Genomic DNA, 17,169 nt, shown 5'->3' with positions numbered 1-17,169 from the left:
GCTGGTCTCAGTCTCTCTTTCGGTCTTGTTCTCTATCCAACATAATGTCTTCTAAGCTGGACTGTGCTCACTACTGAAAATAATACCTCAATTACTGTACTTTAACTCCCTCCCAGTGGGGTGCCTCCTGGGGACCTTTCTCTGTTGGGCCCTGGCCCTGTCTGAACACTGGAAGTACCGCGACTGGAGGAAGGAGTTCGGGAGTGGCTCAGGGAGCCTTCACCACCACAGCACTTCCCACCACCATGACCCCTGACCTCCACAGCCATTAATCACTTGCCTCCTGATGGCCTTGTCCCAGGGGGAAAATCAGTCCAGGGCAAAGGACGATGGGAGGTGAAGCCTGTAGCCAATTACAAATTGTTTCGGTGCTGCTGTGGACAAATCCCTGCTGCCCTTTGAGGGAAAGCAGCCAATAGTGGCCAACATTAACCCTAGCTTGAGCTAATGCTTTAGCTGTTCTGTGGCCTGCTATCATGGCTACTCTGCTCTGCTACTCATTTCTGCATCGATTGACTCGGGGGTTGGGTTTCCCAGATTAAACATGAGGTGTTTAAAGTGATTGTGCCTACAGGCCTAAAAGAGCTGGAGCAGATGTTTCTCACCAAAGACTGGTGGGTTGTTAGTTCTCACTAATGCTTCTCTATCTCCTCCAGTCCAGCTGAAGGGGCTTTGGTTAATTACGTCATTTAATCATATTCGTAAATGGGTTGTTGCAGTTTGCTCACATTTCAGCAGATCCTGTTGAAACGTGTTCATTTGATTCTGTACCGTTAGGTTTATTGTACCGTCAGGTTTATTGTAGTGTTTGTATTTATTACAAATTCAGAGTATAAATCTATTGTCTAAATTTAAAATACTGATTCGCTTCTTGCTATACATCGCTTCCTGATGGTCCTCTTCCTGACATTGATATTACTCTCCTGGAATGGAATAGAGGCATTGATGTGAATTAAAGCCTAAATGCTGGGTTGTCAGTGCAGGTCAGGTCTATTGTGCTTATCTGTTCTGGCCTCATTGTCCAGGGGGACATACGGCTGGCTGTGTATGAAAACGGCTTCCTGCTGACCTGCACTTTAATTCAGACATCAATAACCCCTGGCCAACCTTTGACCCCTGCAGTTGTACTAATTGTTTGATGCAGGATTGATGTCCTTGCAGTGCTGCATTAAATAACTGTGGCCTGACCAGGGCTCAGGCTGGCCTTTTTACACCACATTCCTGCTGCTTTTGATAGGCTGTATGTTCTGGAAGCGCAGGGCTACTGGCTCCTGATCTATCTACCCTCTACCCGGCCTCTCTCTCTCTCTCTCTCTCTCTCTCTCTCTCTCTCTCTCTCTCTCTCTCTCTCTCTCTCTCTCTCTCTCTCTCTCTCTCTCTCTCTCTCTCTCTCTCTCTGTCTGTGTCTGTGTCTGTGTCTGTGTCTGTGTCTGTGTCTCTGTGTCTCTCTGTGTCTCTCTGTGTCTCTGTGTCTGTCTCTGTGTCTCTCTGTGTCTCTGTGTCTGTCTCTGTCTCTCTGTCTGTCTCTCTCTCTGTTCTCTCTTTGTGCTGGGCTGTGTGGTGGCTGGTGGTAGTGACACTATGCTCTCTGTGCTAATCAAACATCCTGCCTGATGTCATCTCATCCACCACAAAGAGACAGGACTCCGGACACATTACTGGGCTGTTGGCACTTCCTTAATCTTACAGGAAACTGATATTATGTCATAGCGGCCATGTACAATCTGTAGTTAATTTCATGTTATGTGTATATTGTACCCTAGTTTTGTGAAATGTCTTTCTCTTTTCAGATTTGTTTTTATTTATTATTACTTCAACTACTACTACTGTACTATAGAACGTGGCTATTTTGGCAAAAGTACTTTCTGTTTCGGAGTCTGTTAATTGTCTCTTGAAATCAGAATGTGGAATTCCGGGAAAAGCTGAGACTTCCCACTGTCTTGTAGGAATAGGGGATTTTGATTTCCTAGCTTAGCTAGCTGTAGTTACCGCTGGCTTTGTTGATGGTCTACTGTATATAGGCTTTAGTCGTAAGGGTCTGCAGTGTTTTCTAACACACGTTCCTCTCTGACATGAGATGAGAGGTAATGCCTCTACAGCTACACCCCGCTTCAGAGTTAGCTAGCAACACTTACACAAGCTAGCCCATGTGTCCTCCAGTCAGAGCCAATGATTCTAATGGTTTAATTAAAGACAACCTGTGCCTTGGAGGACTGGACTGACTGTCTGCTGCTAACTTGAGACATTGCATCAGGACCAGGGCTTATCTCCTCCTGGCCTGATCACATTGCTATTTAAAAAAAAACATTAATGGGTCTTATTCCAGGTTAGAGCTGCTAGCAGCCTGCGGAGGCTGGGAGGATTGGCTGCTATTAACCACCGTGCCACAAAGCTGGCCTGGCTTCAGGCTGTCTGTCCTCTCTGCCCAGCAGCCACTCAGCACCAGGCCCCAGGCAGCACTGGCACAACAGCTAACAGCCGAGGGGTGTGGATTTACTCTCCACAATCCTCTAAATAAGCTTCATTATACCGGGCTAACCATGCCCCCCCCCCCCCACCCCGCCCAAGGATTAGCAGACCTACAACCCCTATCGGGGCTGGAGAGTAGCACTTTTTTGATGCTGGTGCACACTAGGCCAGGGCTAGGCTGCACCGCCCCTCCCTCTCTCCCTCCCCCCCGACACACACACTTTCTACATGCTTTACTGCAGATAAGCTGTTAACCAGATTAATGCATCTGTATCAAAAGTCTGGAGCAGGTTCACTTTGTTGTTTGCAAATCCCTCTTTCCAGGTCAAGATGTTTTTGCCTTAACTTGGCTAATATGTTCTCTTTGTCATTTTATACCGATGTGTTTACGTTTCCCAGTCTAATTCAACCGGCTCTCTGAGTTATGGGCCTCTGTCACAGAGGGCAGTAACAATATCACCTGTGTGTTTGTTTCAGCAAACCATGGGGGGTGAAAATGTACTTTCATGAACTGTTCGAAGCATGTTACAGTGCTATGACAATATAGAGTTTTAAAAAACCAAACAGTTTAGGTTGTTTTCAGGTTGTTAAAACGTGCAACAAGCTTCCTCACCCACACCATTCCAGCTCCTTCAGCAATGTAACTTCAACAGGATATTTGGATCCATATTGATGCGTGTGGTTCTACCTTCAGGGACTCCAGTGAACCGCATCCCCATCATGGCCAAGCAGGTTCTGGACCTGTACATGCTTTACAAGCTGGTGACGGAGAAGGGCGGCCTGGTGGAGGTCATCAACAAGAAGATCTGGAGAGAGATCACCAAGGGCCTCAGCCTGCCCACCTCTATCACCTCTGCTGCCTTCACCCTCCGCACACAGTAAGTCTCTCTCTCTGCTTAGTCGTGTGTCCCTATGATGTGTGTCTCTTTCTATGACGTCTATGTGTGTGTCTGTTTGCATGTGTCCATTCATCCTGACCGTGTGTGTGTGTGTGTGTGTGTGTGTGTGTGTGTGTGTGTGTGTGTGTGTGTGTGTGTGTGTGTGTGTGTGTGTGTGTGTGTGTGTGTGTGTGTGTGTGTGTGTGTGTGTGTGTGTGTGTGTGTGTGTGTGCATCCCTCTTAACTACTCACATTCTCTCTCGCTGCATTCCATCCTCCAGCCATTACATCACACGTGTGAGGAGCCCATTGATCCAGTAGATTTTGTGATGTGATTTGGGTCAGAGTTCACAGCAATTGAGGTGGGCTTTCACTGAGGGGCGAGCGCTCTGCGTTCTGTAAGCCCCTGTGTAGGGCTTTAGCTCTCTATACTACTGCCTGTATACCAGAGAGCCTTAATGAACCTTTTATGTATTTTTAATGCTAGCCTACTCAGCCTGCCAGTTCTCTCCAGCAGCAACGGTCCACTGGTCTTATATAATGGATAGTGCTCTTCACTCCATATTGATCCTCAGTGTTCTCTCTCTCTCTATTATGCTCTTCGCTTTTATACATTTTTATGGGGTGGAAAAATACCAATGCTGCTGCTGCTACTGCACGCTCACAGGCTGTTACATACCATGGTCTCTGTTAGGTAACACTTTGGCCTCTTTGCCACTGCATCTACACTACCTGAACAAAAGTATGTGGACACCTGCTCGTCGAACATCTCATTCCAAAGTCATGGGCATTAACATGGAGTTGGTCCCCGCCCTCCACTCTTCTGGGAAGGCTTTCCAGTAGATGTTGGAACATTGCTGCGGGGACTTGCTTCCATTCAGCCACGAGCATTAGTGAGTTCGGGCACTGATGTTCCCCAACTGTTGCCACAAAGTTGGAAGCACAGAATTGTCTAGATTGTCATTTTATGCTGTAGCGTTAAGATTTCAGACTGCCAGATGGTGACGCGTGATTCATCACACCAGAGAACACGTTTCCACTGCTCCAGAGTCCATTGGCGGCGAGCTTTACACCACTCCAGCCAATTCTTGGCTTTGCTCATGGTGATCTTAGGCTTGGGTGTGGCTGCTTGGCTATGGAAATCGGTTTAATGAAGCTCCCAACGTTCTTGTGATGACGTTGCTTCCAAAGGCATTTTGCAACTTGGTAGTGAATGTTGCGACCCCACTACGTGCTTCAGCACTCAGCGGACTCTTTCTATGAGCTTGTGTGGCCTGCCACTGCGCGGCTGAGCCGTTGTTGCTCCTAGACGTTTCCACTTCACAATAACAGCACTTACAGTTGACTGGGGCAGCTCTAACAGGGCAAAAATTTGACGAACTGACTTTGACGGTGCCACGTTGGAAGTCACTGAGCTCTTCAGTAAGGCCATTCTACTGCCAATGTTTGTCTATAGAGATTGTGTGGCTGTGTGCTCGATTTTATAGACCTGTCGAAATGGCCAAATCCACTAACTTGAAGGGGTGTCCACATACGTTTGCATATATAATGTGTGTGTGTGTAGTCTGATCTGAAGACCCATGTATTCACGCATGACTGTAAGTCGCTTTGGTCTGCTAAATGGCATGTCTTATATCTTAATGTTTGTCTCATTCAGGTACATGAAGTACCTGTATCCCTTTGAGTGTGAGAGGAAAGGTCTAAGTTCGCCAGGCGAGCTTCAGGCGGCCATCGACAGTAACCGCCGGGAGGGCCGTCGCCCTAGCTACAGCAGCAGCCTCTTCCGCTTCTCCCCCAGCACAGCCCCTCACATCCTCTCCCCTCCCAAGATGCACCTGTCTGCACTGGGTGCCGGAGCCGCTGGGAGCCTCAACGGCCTGCTGGCCTCACCCGTCCACTCTCTCAAAAAAGGTGAGTATTAAAGGATCAGCAACTTCTCAATAAAAAACTGGAAATAAATGATTAAGATTGTAAAATAAATAATTAATTCAAATAAATACTGGAATTAAGATATAGCCTAAACACACAGTAGGCATCTTGACAAAAGGAAAAGAAAGACCATGCTCTCTATTGGGTTCAAATAAGATAGAAGTGAGAGTTGGGCTCCGGGTTTGCGCATCGGACTGATCGGAGCGCAACCCTCAACAAATATCCATAGTGCCTTAGCGCTCTCTGTCGCAATGGTTAGGAACTACAGGATAATTTTATTTCATTGTCTGGATAGTATTAGACACCACAGCCTACAGACTGTAGAGAGTCAGACATTATGTACAGTACAAGTAATTACAAGAATAAATGCTCTGATTTCTTAATGGCCATTTACAGAAGTATTTTGTACTTTACACACTTTACACTCATTGACAGGCCTTGTGTTATGTAATATCTGCAGCACAGGAGGTTGGTGACCACTTAATTGGGGAGGACGGGCTCTTGGAAAAGGCTGGAGCGGAATAAGTGGAATGGTATCAAATACATCAAACACATGGTTTCCACCACCCGAGTGGTGCAGCGGTCTAAGGCACTACATTGCGGTGCTTGAGGCGTCACTACAGACCTGGGTTCGATCCCATGCTGTGTCACAGCCGGCAGTGACTGGGAGACCCATGTGCCGGCATATTGGTGCGCCTGGCAGTCAAGAAGCAGTGCGGCTTGGCAGGGTTGTGTTTCGGAGGACGCATGGCTCTCGGCCTTCGCCTCTCCTGAGTCCATACGGGAGTTGCAGCGATGGGACAAGACTGTAGTTACCAATTGGAGACCACGATATTGGGAAGAAAAAGGGGTAAAAGTACAGAACATGTGGTTTCCATGTGTTTGATGCCATTCCATTCATTCCAGCCATTATTATGAGCCGTCCTCCCCTCAGCAGCCTCTACTGTTCTCCAGTGTGTATTGTACTGTAGATTGTGTGACGATCAATGTGCTATGCACTCCCTTTGTGATCAAAGCGTCTGAGTGTGACTGAGGGTTTGACCCTGGGCTGTTCACTGTCTCTTAACCATTTACTACTGATTAATACCATGTTTCCCACAGACAGCAGGACACTTTACGGACAGCCTGGATTACAGCTGTCTGTCCTCATCAATAGGATCTGGCTGGATCACTACCATTACCTGTTTTTCTTATCTGATCTTACCTTTGATGTTATTGGAATGCGGCTCAGTTACAGAAAATACTGCCCACATAATTGCTGTGTTTTTTTTGTTTTTTTTTCTAAAAGAGGTAGTTATTGTTTCAACAGATCTCCCTCCCTTTCTTTGGCCTCATTTTACCATGTTAAATTGTCATTTTATCAAATATTTTCTTCATATTTTACAATACTGAAATTATTCTCATTTTTGTTTCCATGAAAGTATCATATCCTACCTCTCCTACCCTGCCTCTCTTTAGAAGAGGTCACCCCCTCCGTGATGGCAGCGGCTCGTGGTACCTCCATGTCCCTGTCGCTGGGGCAGCAGCAGGTGGCAGGGCTGGCGCGGGCTGCCACTCTGGAGCAGCTGAGGGAGAAGCTGGAGACTGGCGAGGGCCCTGAGAGGAAGATGGCACGCCTGGCAGAGGAGCAGCAGCAGCAGCGTCTGATGCAGCAGGCCTTCCAACACAACCTGCTTGCCATGGCCTCCCAGGTCCCCATGAACCTGCGCCTGGGCAACAGCACCACCGCTAGAGGTACGTGCCCAGGCTGACTCCCCCTGGGCACTCTATACACTTACATATCATAGTCAGTTTGTATCCGACACATACAGTACATTCCATATGTTTTCGAGATTGGAGTAATTGCCTGATATGCACTAGAAATCATTTTCTCAAGGAAACGCATACATTTAAGTAGATGAGTCATGTACACTGAAGCTCCCTCAATGCCTGACTCCCTGAGCACCATGACAAAACGCACAGCCTACACCAGATTCCCTCCACTCTCCCGTGAGATAGAGGAGGATGACATTTAGAAGCCATTATAAAGGCAATGCAGCGGTCACTGCACAACAGAGATAAAGGCTTTCAGCCCACTCTGCTAGCTGACTCACTGACCTGTGCCTCTTCAGCTCAGCCTCTGGCTGTTTGTATATATGTCATAACACATGCTTTGTTTGGTGCCTTAATGTTATCACATGCTGGTTATTCCCCATGTCTCTCTCTCTCTCTCTCTCTCTCTCTCTCTCTCTCTCTCTCTCTCTCTCTCTCTCTCTCTCTCTCTCTCTCTCACTCACACTCACACTCACACTCACACTCACACTCACACTCACACTCACACTCACACTCACACTCACACTCACACACACACACACACACACACACACTAGAGGTTCAGCCTGTATGGGTGTTGAATGTGTGTGTGCGAGTACAACAATCAATGCATTATGACTGCTACGCAAGAAATGCTTTGAGAGGGGAAGTGCAGAATGTTTTCCTGGGGTCACTGTGACATGATTGTGTTTCTCTCTCCTCAGTGGGTTATGCAGATGTATGCTGCAAGACACCCACAAGGAAATGTTCGTGACACCCAATTTTCACTTACTGCATGCTATTGTACAGTACCTGATTCTGCTTTCTGCCCACACTGGTTTACACTTCCTCTTTCTCTTTCTTTCCAGATGAAAAGCAGCAGGACATGGCTCTAAGCATCTCCACCAATGGATCTGCTAGCATCAGTGTGTCTGTGGAGGTCAACGGCACACTCTATTCAGGTGTGTGTGTGTGTGCGCGTGCGTGTGTGAGTGTAAGAAATAAACGGATTTGGTTGTGTTGTTTATCTTGCTGTAATATTCTGTTTGTCCATCTGTCCTGTAGGAACCCTGTTTGCACAGAAGTCAGGCGCACCAGGGACTAGCGTGTCCACTGCAGCAACAGTGCCCTCTGCTGGACCCAGCGCTGGGTTTGGGTTCGTCACCTCTGCCCACAGCCACAGTCCCAGCTCTTCCTCTTCTTCCAAGGGGCCTTGCTCAGCCGAGCCCTCCACCAGTGGCTCCCCTTAGCTCAGGCCGCCCTACAACCCACTCTCTAGGCTTTTCATCAACACCGAGGCCTAGCATGAATACAGTACATTGATAAATCGATAAGAAAAAAAGAAACTGGTGCACAACAAATACCTCATTGCTCCTGTCAACCTTGGCTACCCGTTTATGAATACACAATTCACACACCCAATTACATCTCAAGAGAACATGAACACACACACACACCTATGCATTTTACACACATGTACACATACACACATGCATTTCACAGACACCCAGCACACAGACACTCTTATCTCAAACACATGCTAAACACAATCAGAGCTCGGCCAAAACCCATTGACAGGTGTTCACAACTGAACTTGAAGAGTTTTATTTTGTTTGTTTGTTGGCTTTTTGTTTTTTTGATTTTAGTTTTTTCGAATTAATATGATTATTAATACTATTTTTTTAGTTATCTTTTTACATACCTCAAATCAAGTAACCTGCAGTGGTATCTTTACCTCAGGAGCTGTAGTATACTTCACCTGAATTAACTTTATTTTTGTATCCTTTTTGATCTTGTTGAAATCGGGGGGAATTTCTGGGAATTTCACAACGGAACCCCACTCACCTCAGCACACCACCTACGCATTCATACAGTAGCCCTATCACACCGCTCGAGTTGCCATGACGACGGGCCGTAGCCTTTTTGCTTCTGAGTGCACTACTTTATTGATCCTACAGATCGCCATGTAATACCTCATATACAGTAGTCACTCCCACAATCAATACCAGGGAGTCACCCCCCTCATTCAGCCTATTTGGAATGATGTACTTAATCTTCAATCTAACACAAGAAACTGATGGGCAATGTGTCTAAAGGGCTTTGAGGATCAGAATTATCTTTGGATATTTTTTCACGCACGGTATGAGGTCATAAGAACTGACTGATCCGTCTATCTGTTTAGGACTAGCAAGCCCCAAGCTCACCACCCCGGATCTATCTAATAATCAGAAAGGTAGTGAAGGTGTTCTAGTCCCTGCTCTGGGATCAGTGTGTGTCCCTAGTTCAATTCAACAGAGAGGAGAGACAAATCACCCATCAATGGTTTTCCTCCAACACTGGCAGACCAGACCTGAAGTGTTCTAACCACATACCTTTTCAAACCTCATATTCACCTCTCCGTGTGGGAGAGGGCCCTTTCTCAGGAAGCACAGTGAAGTCTCTTATTATGGACTCGCTTTGTCATTTAAAAAAGGATTCCACCGAAAGAATGCGCAAGTCTAACAGACTGTCTTCAAAGAATACCTCAGACTCTCTAGAAGGAGATGTACACTACATACCTCATTGCTGCAAAGCCAGCGTGACTTGACCTGGTGGTTTGAGTCCCTGCGACGAGCAACGGTCCACAGGAGTGGATCCCTCCCGTATGCTGGACTACATACGTAGACTTGACTACTGGGTTTTCTTGGGGACACATTATTATACCAAGCTGAACTGGGATGGGCTTGCTCTCCTCTGGTTTTCTCTCTATTGGTTTGGTTTACTTCATACTGCATTTTATGAGACAAAACCTATTTAAGAGTATTGCTCTGCATGTGTACAATCAGGTGGCCAGTATTTTACACCGTAATCCTCTGCTTTGTGTTAGCCTCTGGCCGTTGCACAGCTGAATAACAAAGACTAGCCCTGTCTCCTGCCCAGGCTGTTATGGGCTAGCTGATGTGCGTTAGCTGAATAGGCTAGCTGAACCACTAGGTAGGATACAGTGGAGTAAAGAATGGGTTCTATGCCCATCTTCTATAGTCCATACTGTTAAAGTTGTCAGCTCTGGTCATGTTGCTTTCCTTAGCTTCTTAATCAGACATTTGCCTACCTGTGATTGAGTCTTGGGCCCGGTATGGTTCCGCCTGGCATGGGCACCCATCCCCTGACATACCAGGGATATACCTCAGTGTGTTATGCTGCAGTGAACAGTGCATGACACACAAGGCCCTTTGGCCTAATCTCTACATTGAATAAGACAGAAAGGGTAGCTGTTTTGACAACTGGTTTCTGTCTCAATTCAAAGTTCAGGCCTCCCAAATTTCTCAGACACATCCAAAGTTACAGTATTTCCATTCTCAAACTGTTCAGGTAATTACTCTGCATTTTTAATAGAACATGCTTTGAATGAAATTAATTTCTAGCATTATCTGTGAGGCATTTAACTGTTTCTAAACCTTTCACCCCTGATCTCCTGTAATCTCTGAGGTGGGCAGCCTTGTTGCTTTTAGTAAGCTGTGTTTTAGCTGTTATTTGTTGACTTTTGTGGACTTTTTGCGGTGCAGACCACCGACCAGGATTACAGGACCACCACAACATATATACAATGACTAAAGAGACACCTGCAATCGTGATGAAATATTATGTCCACATTTAATAAAGGTGAAAAATGTAGTTGCTGCCTTAAAATCTGCTGTGAGAGAATAGTGAACCTTTCAGGACTCTCTGCTAGGAATGACTGTTTTATATTCAAGCTTAATCCTTTGAAGAGTAAATCATCTTTATGAATTCAGTCAGGCATTAAGGCATTCATAAATCATGTTATTGGTTTCAAAACCAAGGTATGCTATTTATTTGTGTCGATTTTTCTTCTTCTGATGGACCGAATTAGCTTGATCACTTAGGTGGTGTCGCAAAAACCCTTTTTAGTTTCTCTCGTTTTAGAAACAGACATTTCTGTTTTTTCCAATCAGTCTAGTCAATGACTGTCTGACAGTGTATCCTTACAGCCTTTGCATGAGAGAGGGGGAGTGTGTGTATGAGTGTGAGAGGAAGTTCAGAATATGCTAGAGGAGGGTGTGTAATAACCATGTAATGCCACGTAGGAGACTGCAGGTGGTGCTGTTCTCTAAAACGACACCATGACAAGGGTGGGAAACAAGTTAGAACCACATTTACTGGGAAATCAGTTTACAGCTCAGGCTTATGTGGGATACAATTGTGGGTGTGTGCGTGAGAGAGCTCTTGAAGACCCCCTACCTCTTACCTCGGGGCATTGGGCTGCTGTCATTGTTGCATTTGATATTGAAGTTATGCAATTGGCATGTATACTGAGGGACACATCCAAATCTTGGACAACCCAAAATCTGTCTCTACTGACTTGCTAAATGCTATTTTAGACTGGTTCGGTTTTTGTCGCTTTTTGATTTTTGTCATCAGTTGCAGGCAAGGTCACATCACTCAAGAAACTGTGAAGTTGAAAGTCTGCAGAACCTTGTCCCTGGATGGTTTGGATTTGATTAGATTTTTTATTATTTAAATCTAACCTGATCTGTGTAATACAAGTGCATATGCAAGTGGTTATTGAATACCTCATTTATCAATTCTATGTTGTTTTTGGCTTGTACAATGCTCCGTATATACATCTGTGAGGTTTGTGCATATTTTTGTACTGTTATTATTATTATTATTATGGACATGGTAATGATATTATAGTTTTGTCTTTTGATTCAAACAAAATTGGGACAACGTAAATGCTTGTAAAACTGGTTTGTGCTGATTGTATTTAAAAGAGGAGCACTTTTCCAAAGTGATTTTGACATTCAGTTTTGTTCACATTAGTAATATAAAGATATGGTTCTCAGGGCTTTAAACTTGTATGTCATGATAAAGTTTTACTTTATATCTTATCTGTGTGTGTGGTTTTTGTTGTGTGGCTTGAATTTCCATCCACTTGCCAGTTGGTCAGCGCATGCTCGCAGTACACATACTGGTAATCCGTCTGGCCCTGTGGCCTTGTGAATGTTGATCTGTTTAAAGGTCTTACTCACATCGGCTGCGGAGAGCGTGATCACACAGTCTTCCGGAACAGCTGGTACTCTCATGCATGTTTCAGAGTTAGTTTCCTCAAAGCGAGCATATAAATCGTTTAGCTCGTCTGGTAGGCTCGTGTCACTCAGCAGCTCTCGGCTGTGCTTCCCTTTGTAGTCTGTAATGGTTTGTAAGTCCTGCCACATCCGACGAGCATCAGAGCCGGTCTTCGATTCAATCTTAGTCCTGTATTGATGCTTTGCCTGTTTGATGGTTTGTCGGAGTGCATAGCGGGATTTCTTATAAGCTTATTACTAAGGAACTTACAAAAATCACAAGGGAAAGAAATGCTATGTGGGCTAAAGCAAGAGGGACTGATTTGGCAGATGATTGGATGGCTTTTAAACGTCTTCAAAATATGGGTGTGGCTATGATCCGTAAATTGAAAGCAGACCACTACCTGAAATCTACTTCACATAATTTAAATAATCCATCCAAATTCTGGCAAGTAGTGAAAGGTTTGGAGTGCAAAAAAGATACACAGCTTCCCAAACAATTCTTGTTAGACACACAGATTGTAACTGAGAGAACCTCTGTTCTGAAAGCCTTGAATCAGCATTTTTTAGATGCAGGCAGTTTATTTGAAAAGGTCAAAGGTATAAGTGAGCCCCCTATGAATTTACCTGACACCCCTGTGCACTCCTTCACCAGGTTCTCCTTTTCATCCTTCTTTGTTTCAGAAGTGTGTCGAGCCCTGAAAGAAATTGATGGAAAGAAATCCCTTGGCCCTGATGAACTAGAGCCCCGCTTCCTGCACCTAGCTGCAGACATCATTACTCCCCCCTTAACATGTATTTTAAACCTCATGCTTGATGTTAAGGAAATCCCCAAGTTATGGAAATATATGCTTTTGTACTACCTCTCCTGAAAGGTGGAGATCCTTCGCTACTGGACAACTATCGACTCATATCAAAATTGTCTGTACTGCCTAAGGTACTGGAGTCCTTAGTAGGCAGCTAAAGGCCTACTTCCAAGAAAACAACATATTAAATGGAATGCAATCAGGTTTTAGGTCTGGACACAGCACTTTCAGCAACATTGAAGGTTTTAAATGACATCCATTGTGCTCTTGATAAGATGTTACATTGTGTATCTGTCTTTATTGATTTGTCGAAGGCTTTTGACACCGTGGACCATGCTGTGTTAGTGCAAAGGTTCAAATGTTGTGGAGTTACTGGTCATGCTCTAGATTGGTTTATAAATTACCTATCAAATCGTACAAAATGTGTAATGGCGGATGGTTGTAAATCTGAGTCCATAGACGTGTGCTCAGGTGTTCCGCAAGGTTCTGCTATGGGTCCACTGTTATTCATTTTGTATATCAACAACATTGGGGGATCTTATTGAAACAGCAGATGTTCATTTTTATGCAGATGATACTGTTCTTTATTCAAGTGGTAGTAGTTTATCTTTAGCTTTTGAAAATGCCCAAAGAGCATTTAACATCATACCACATAATCTGAATGATTTAAAGATGGTTCTAAATTTGTGTAAAACAAAATGCATGGTATATTCAAATGTCAGGCATGTTACTAATCAAATCATTGCTACGTTGGCTGGACATACTATAGAGTAAGTTAAAGTGTACAAATGTTTGGGTGTGTGGTTTGATGATAAGCTGAGCTTGACTGTGCATGTAGAGAACTTTATAAGGAAGCTCAGACTGAGAATAGGTTTTTATTACTGGCATAAGGCTTCTTTTTCTTTTGAGGCCAGGAAGGAGCTGGTACGATGTACATTACTGGCGGTTTTAGTGATGTTATATATACTGCTCAAAAAAATTAAGGGAACACTAAAATAACACATCCTAGATCTGAATGAATTAAATATTCTTATTAAATACTTTTTTCTTTACATAGTTGAATGTGCTGACAACAAAATCACACAACAATGATCAATGGAAATCAAATGTATCAACCCATGGAGGTCTGGATTTGGAGTCACACTCAAAATTAAAGTGGAAAACCACACTACAGGCTGATCCAACTTTGATGTAATGTCCTTAAAACAAGTCAAAATTAGGCTCAGTAGTGTGTGTGGCCTCCACGTGCCTGTATGACCTCCCTACAATGCCTGGGCATGCTCCTGATGAGGTGGCGGATGGTCTCCTGCGGGATCTCCTCCCAGACCTGGACTAAAGCATCCGCCAACTCCTGGACAGTCTGTGGTGCAACGTGGCGTTGGTGGATGGAGCGAGACATGATGTCCCAAATGTGCTCAATTGGATTCAGGTCTGGGGAACGGGCGGGCGTGTCCATAACATCAATGCTTTCCTCTTGCAGGAAATGCTGACACAGCATATGGTTTCACAAGGGATCTGAGGATCTCGGTACCTAATGGCAGTCAGGCTACCTCTGGCGAGCACATGGAGGGCTGTGCGGCCCCCCAAAGAAATGCCACCCCACACCATGACTGACCCACCGCCAAACCGGTCATGCTGGAGGATGTTGCAGGCAGCAGAACGTTCTCCATGGCGTCTCCAGACTCTGTCACGTCTGTCACATGTGCTCAGTGTGAACCTGCTTTCATCTGTGAAGAGCACAGGGCACCAGTGGCAAATTCGCCAATCTTGGTGTTCTCTGGAAAATGCCAAACGTCCTGCACGGTGTTGGGCTGTAAGCACAACCCCCACCTGTTTACGTCGGGCCCTCATGGAGTCTGTTTCTGACCGTTTGAGCAGACACATGCACATTTGTGGCCTGCTGGAGGTCATTTTGCAGGGCTCTGGCAGTGCTCCTTGCACAAAGGCGGAGGTAGCGGTCCTGCAGCTGGGTTGTTGCCCTCCTACGGCCTCCTCCACATCTCCTGATGTACTGGTCTGTCTCCTGGTAGCGCCTCCATGCTCTGGACACTACGCTGACAGACACGGCAAACCTTCTTGCCACAGCTCGCATTGATGTGCCATCCTGGATGAGCTGCACTACCTGAGCCACTTGTGTGGGTTGTAGACTCCGTCTCATGCTACCACGAGTGAAAGCACCGCCAGTATTCAAAAGTGACCAAAACATCAGCCAGGAAGCATAGGAACTGAGAAGTGGTCTGTGGTCACCACCTGCAGAACCACTCCTTTATTGGGGGTGTCTTGCTAATTGCCTATAATTTCCACCTGTTGTCTATTCCATTTGCACAACAGCATGTGAAATTTATTGTCAATCAGTGTTGCTTCCTAAGTGGACAGTTTGATTTCACAGAAGTGTGATTGACTTGGAGTTACATTGTGTTGTTTAAGTGTTCCCTTTATTTTTTTGAGCAGTGTATATGCAGGTCTCAACCACTACACTGAGAGCACTTGATTCAGTCTATCATGCAGTCAGTCCTCAGGTTCATTACAAATCAATAACATCTAGCACATCATTGTGATCTCTACAGCACTGTTGGCTGGTCATCATTGACCTTGCGTAGGCTTAAACACTGGTATACATAGGCCATATTGGGTAAAATGCCATTTTATCTCTGTTCTTTTTTAGTTAGGTTGGTAAATAAATATCAATTACGGTCCCATGCTCATTTGCTTCTAACAGTACCAAAAAAGTAGAACAGGTCATGGTAGAAATAGTTTTAGTTACTTAGCTCCGTGGTCCTGGAATTCTCTCCTGAACATTTTAAAATTTGATGATCTAGTTTCGTTGATGGAGTTTCAACACTTGATCGATATATATATATACCATAGAAGAGTGTAATTGTCTTTAGGACAGTTGTTTTTAGTAAATACTTTGTTTTTTAGGTCAAATGTTTTTGTTGTACTGTATGTGTGTTTATAGTTTAATGTTGTTAGTGTATGTAAGTTGTTTGTCTGAAACATTGTTCCCCCTGCTGCTATTGGACCAGGTCTCTCTTGGAAAAGAGATGTTATCTCAATGAGAAAAACCTGTATAAATAAAGGTTTAAAGAAAATCCAAATAAATGTACGTTCACTGTGGGGACGACATCATCGATGCACTTATTGATGAAGCCAATGACTGATGTGGTGTACTCCTCAATGCCGTTGGAGGAATCCCGGAACATACTCCAGTCTGTGATAGCAAAACAGTCCTGTAGCTTAGCATCTGCTTCATCTGACCACTTTGTTATTGATCTAGTCACTGGTGCTTCCTGCTTTAATTTTTCAGGAGGATATAATTATGGTCAGATTTGCCAAATGGAGGGCGAGGGAATGCTTTGTATGCAAGTCTGTGTGTGGAGTAAAGGGGGTGTAGAGTTTGTTTTCCCTCTGGTTGCACATTTAACATGCTGATAGAAATGTAGTATAATGAAGGTTTCCCTGCATTAAAGTTCCTGGCTACTAGGAGCGCAGCCTCTGGGTGAGCGTTTTCTTGTTTGCTTAGGATGGAATACAGCTCATTCAATGCTGTCTGGGTGCCAGCCTGTGACTGTGATGGTATGTAAACAGCTATGACAAATCCAGATAACTCTCTATATAGATAGTGTGGTCTACAGTTTATCATGAGACTCTACCTTAGGCGAGCAATAGAGACTTCCTTAGATATCGTGAAGCATAAGATATCACAGTTTTGAATGTCCCTTTGGTAGTTTAATCTTCCGCGTAGGTAATCTATTTTATTCTCCAAAGATTGCACGTTTGTTAGCAGAATGGAAGGAAGTGGGGGTTTATTCGATTGCCTACGAATTCTCAGAAGGCAGCCCGCCCTCAGGCCCCTTTTTCCTCCACCTCCTCTTCACACAAATCAGAAAGATCTGGGCCTGTTCCCGAGAAAGTAGTATATCATTCGCGTCAGGCTCGTCAGACACGTTATAGGGAAAAAAGGAATCTGCCAGTCTGTAATCGCAGTCCTGATGTCCAGAAGTTATTTTCATGCATAAGAGACGGTAACAGCAACATTTTGTACAAAATACATTTTTTTTAAAGTTACAAACAACGCAAATAGACAAACAAAACACATAATCAGTTGGGGGTAAAACGTCTGCCTTCTTCTCCGGCTCCATTTAACATGATTTTCATTGGCACATCATTTTCATTTGCACATGAATGATACAGGACTTGGAGCCATGTCTCAGCAGCTGCACCATAGAG

General features: G+C 44.7%; 1 protein-coding gene across 3 annotated transcripts in view; it reads left to right on the top strand.

Annotated features, from left to right (window-relative positions):
- Window positions 1-11,956, top strand: part of LOC124035771 (AT-rich interactive domain-containing protein 3B-like) — a 67,850-nt gene extending 55,894 nt beyond the window's left edge. The window contains exons 5-10 of one of the 3 annotated variants that reach the window (XM_046349445.1): window positions 3,164-3,347; window positions 5,005-5,258; window positions 6,738-7,010; window positions 7,793-7,834; window positions 7,937-8,029; window positions 8,133-11,956. In XM_046349445.1, coding sequence (XP_046205401.1) covers window positions 3,164-3,347; window positions 5,005-5,258; window positions 6,738-7,010; window positions 7,793-7,834; window positions 7,937-8,029; window positions 8,133-8,317 — 1,031 coding nt within the window. In that variant the 3' untranslated portion in view covers window positions 8,318-11,956. Of the gene's footprint in view, window positions 1-3,163; window positions 3,348-5,004; window positions 5,259-6,734; window positions 7,011-7,792; window positions 7,835-7,936; window positions 8,030-8,132 lie in introns of all 3 variants that reach the window. The other 2 variants (XM_046349444.1, XM_046349446.1) reach the window with 2 other exon arrangements.
- Window positions 11,957-17,169: the final 5,213 nt, after the last annotated feature.

The sequence above is a fragment of the Oncorhynchus gorbuscha genome, linkage group LG05 (genome assembly GCF_021184085.1).
Source record: "Oncorhynchus gorbuscha isolate QuinsamMale2020 ecotype Even-year linkage group LG05, OgorEven_v1.0, whole genome shotgun sequence".
Taxonomy (NCBI): Eukaryota; Metazoa; Chordata; class Actinopteri; order Salmoniformes; family Salmonidae; genus Oncorhynchus; species Oncorhynchus gorbuscha.
Note: the sequence above shows the minus strand (reverse complement) of the source record. Positions and strands in the feature narration are given on the sequence as shown.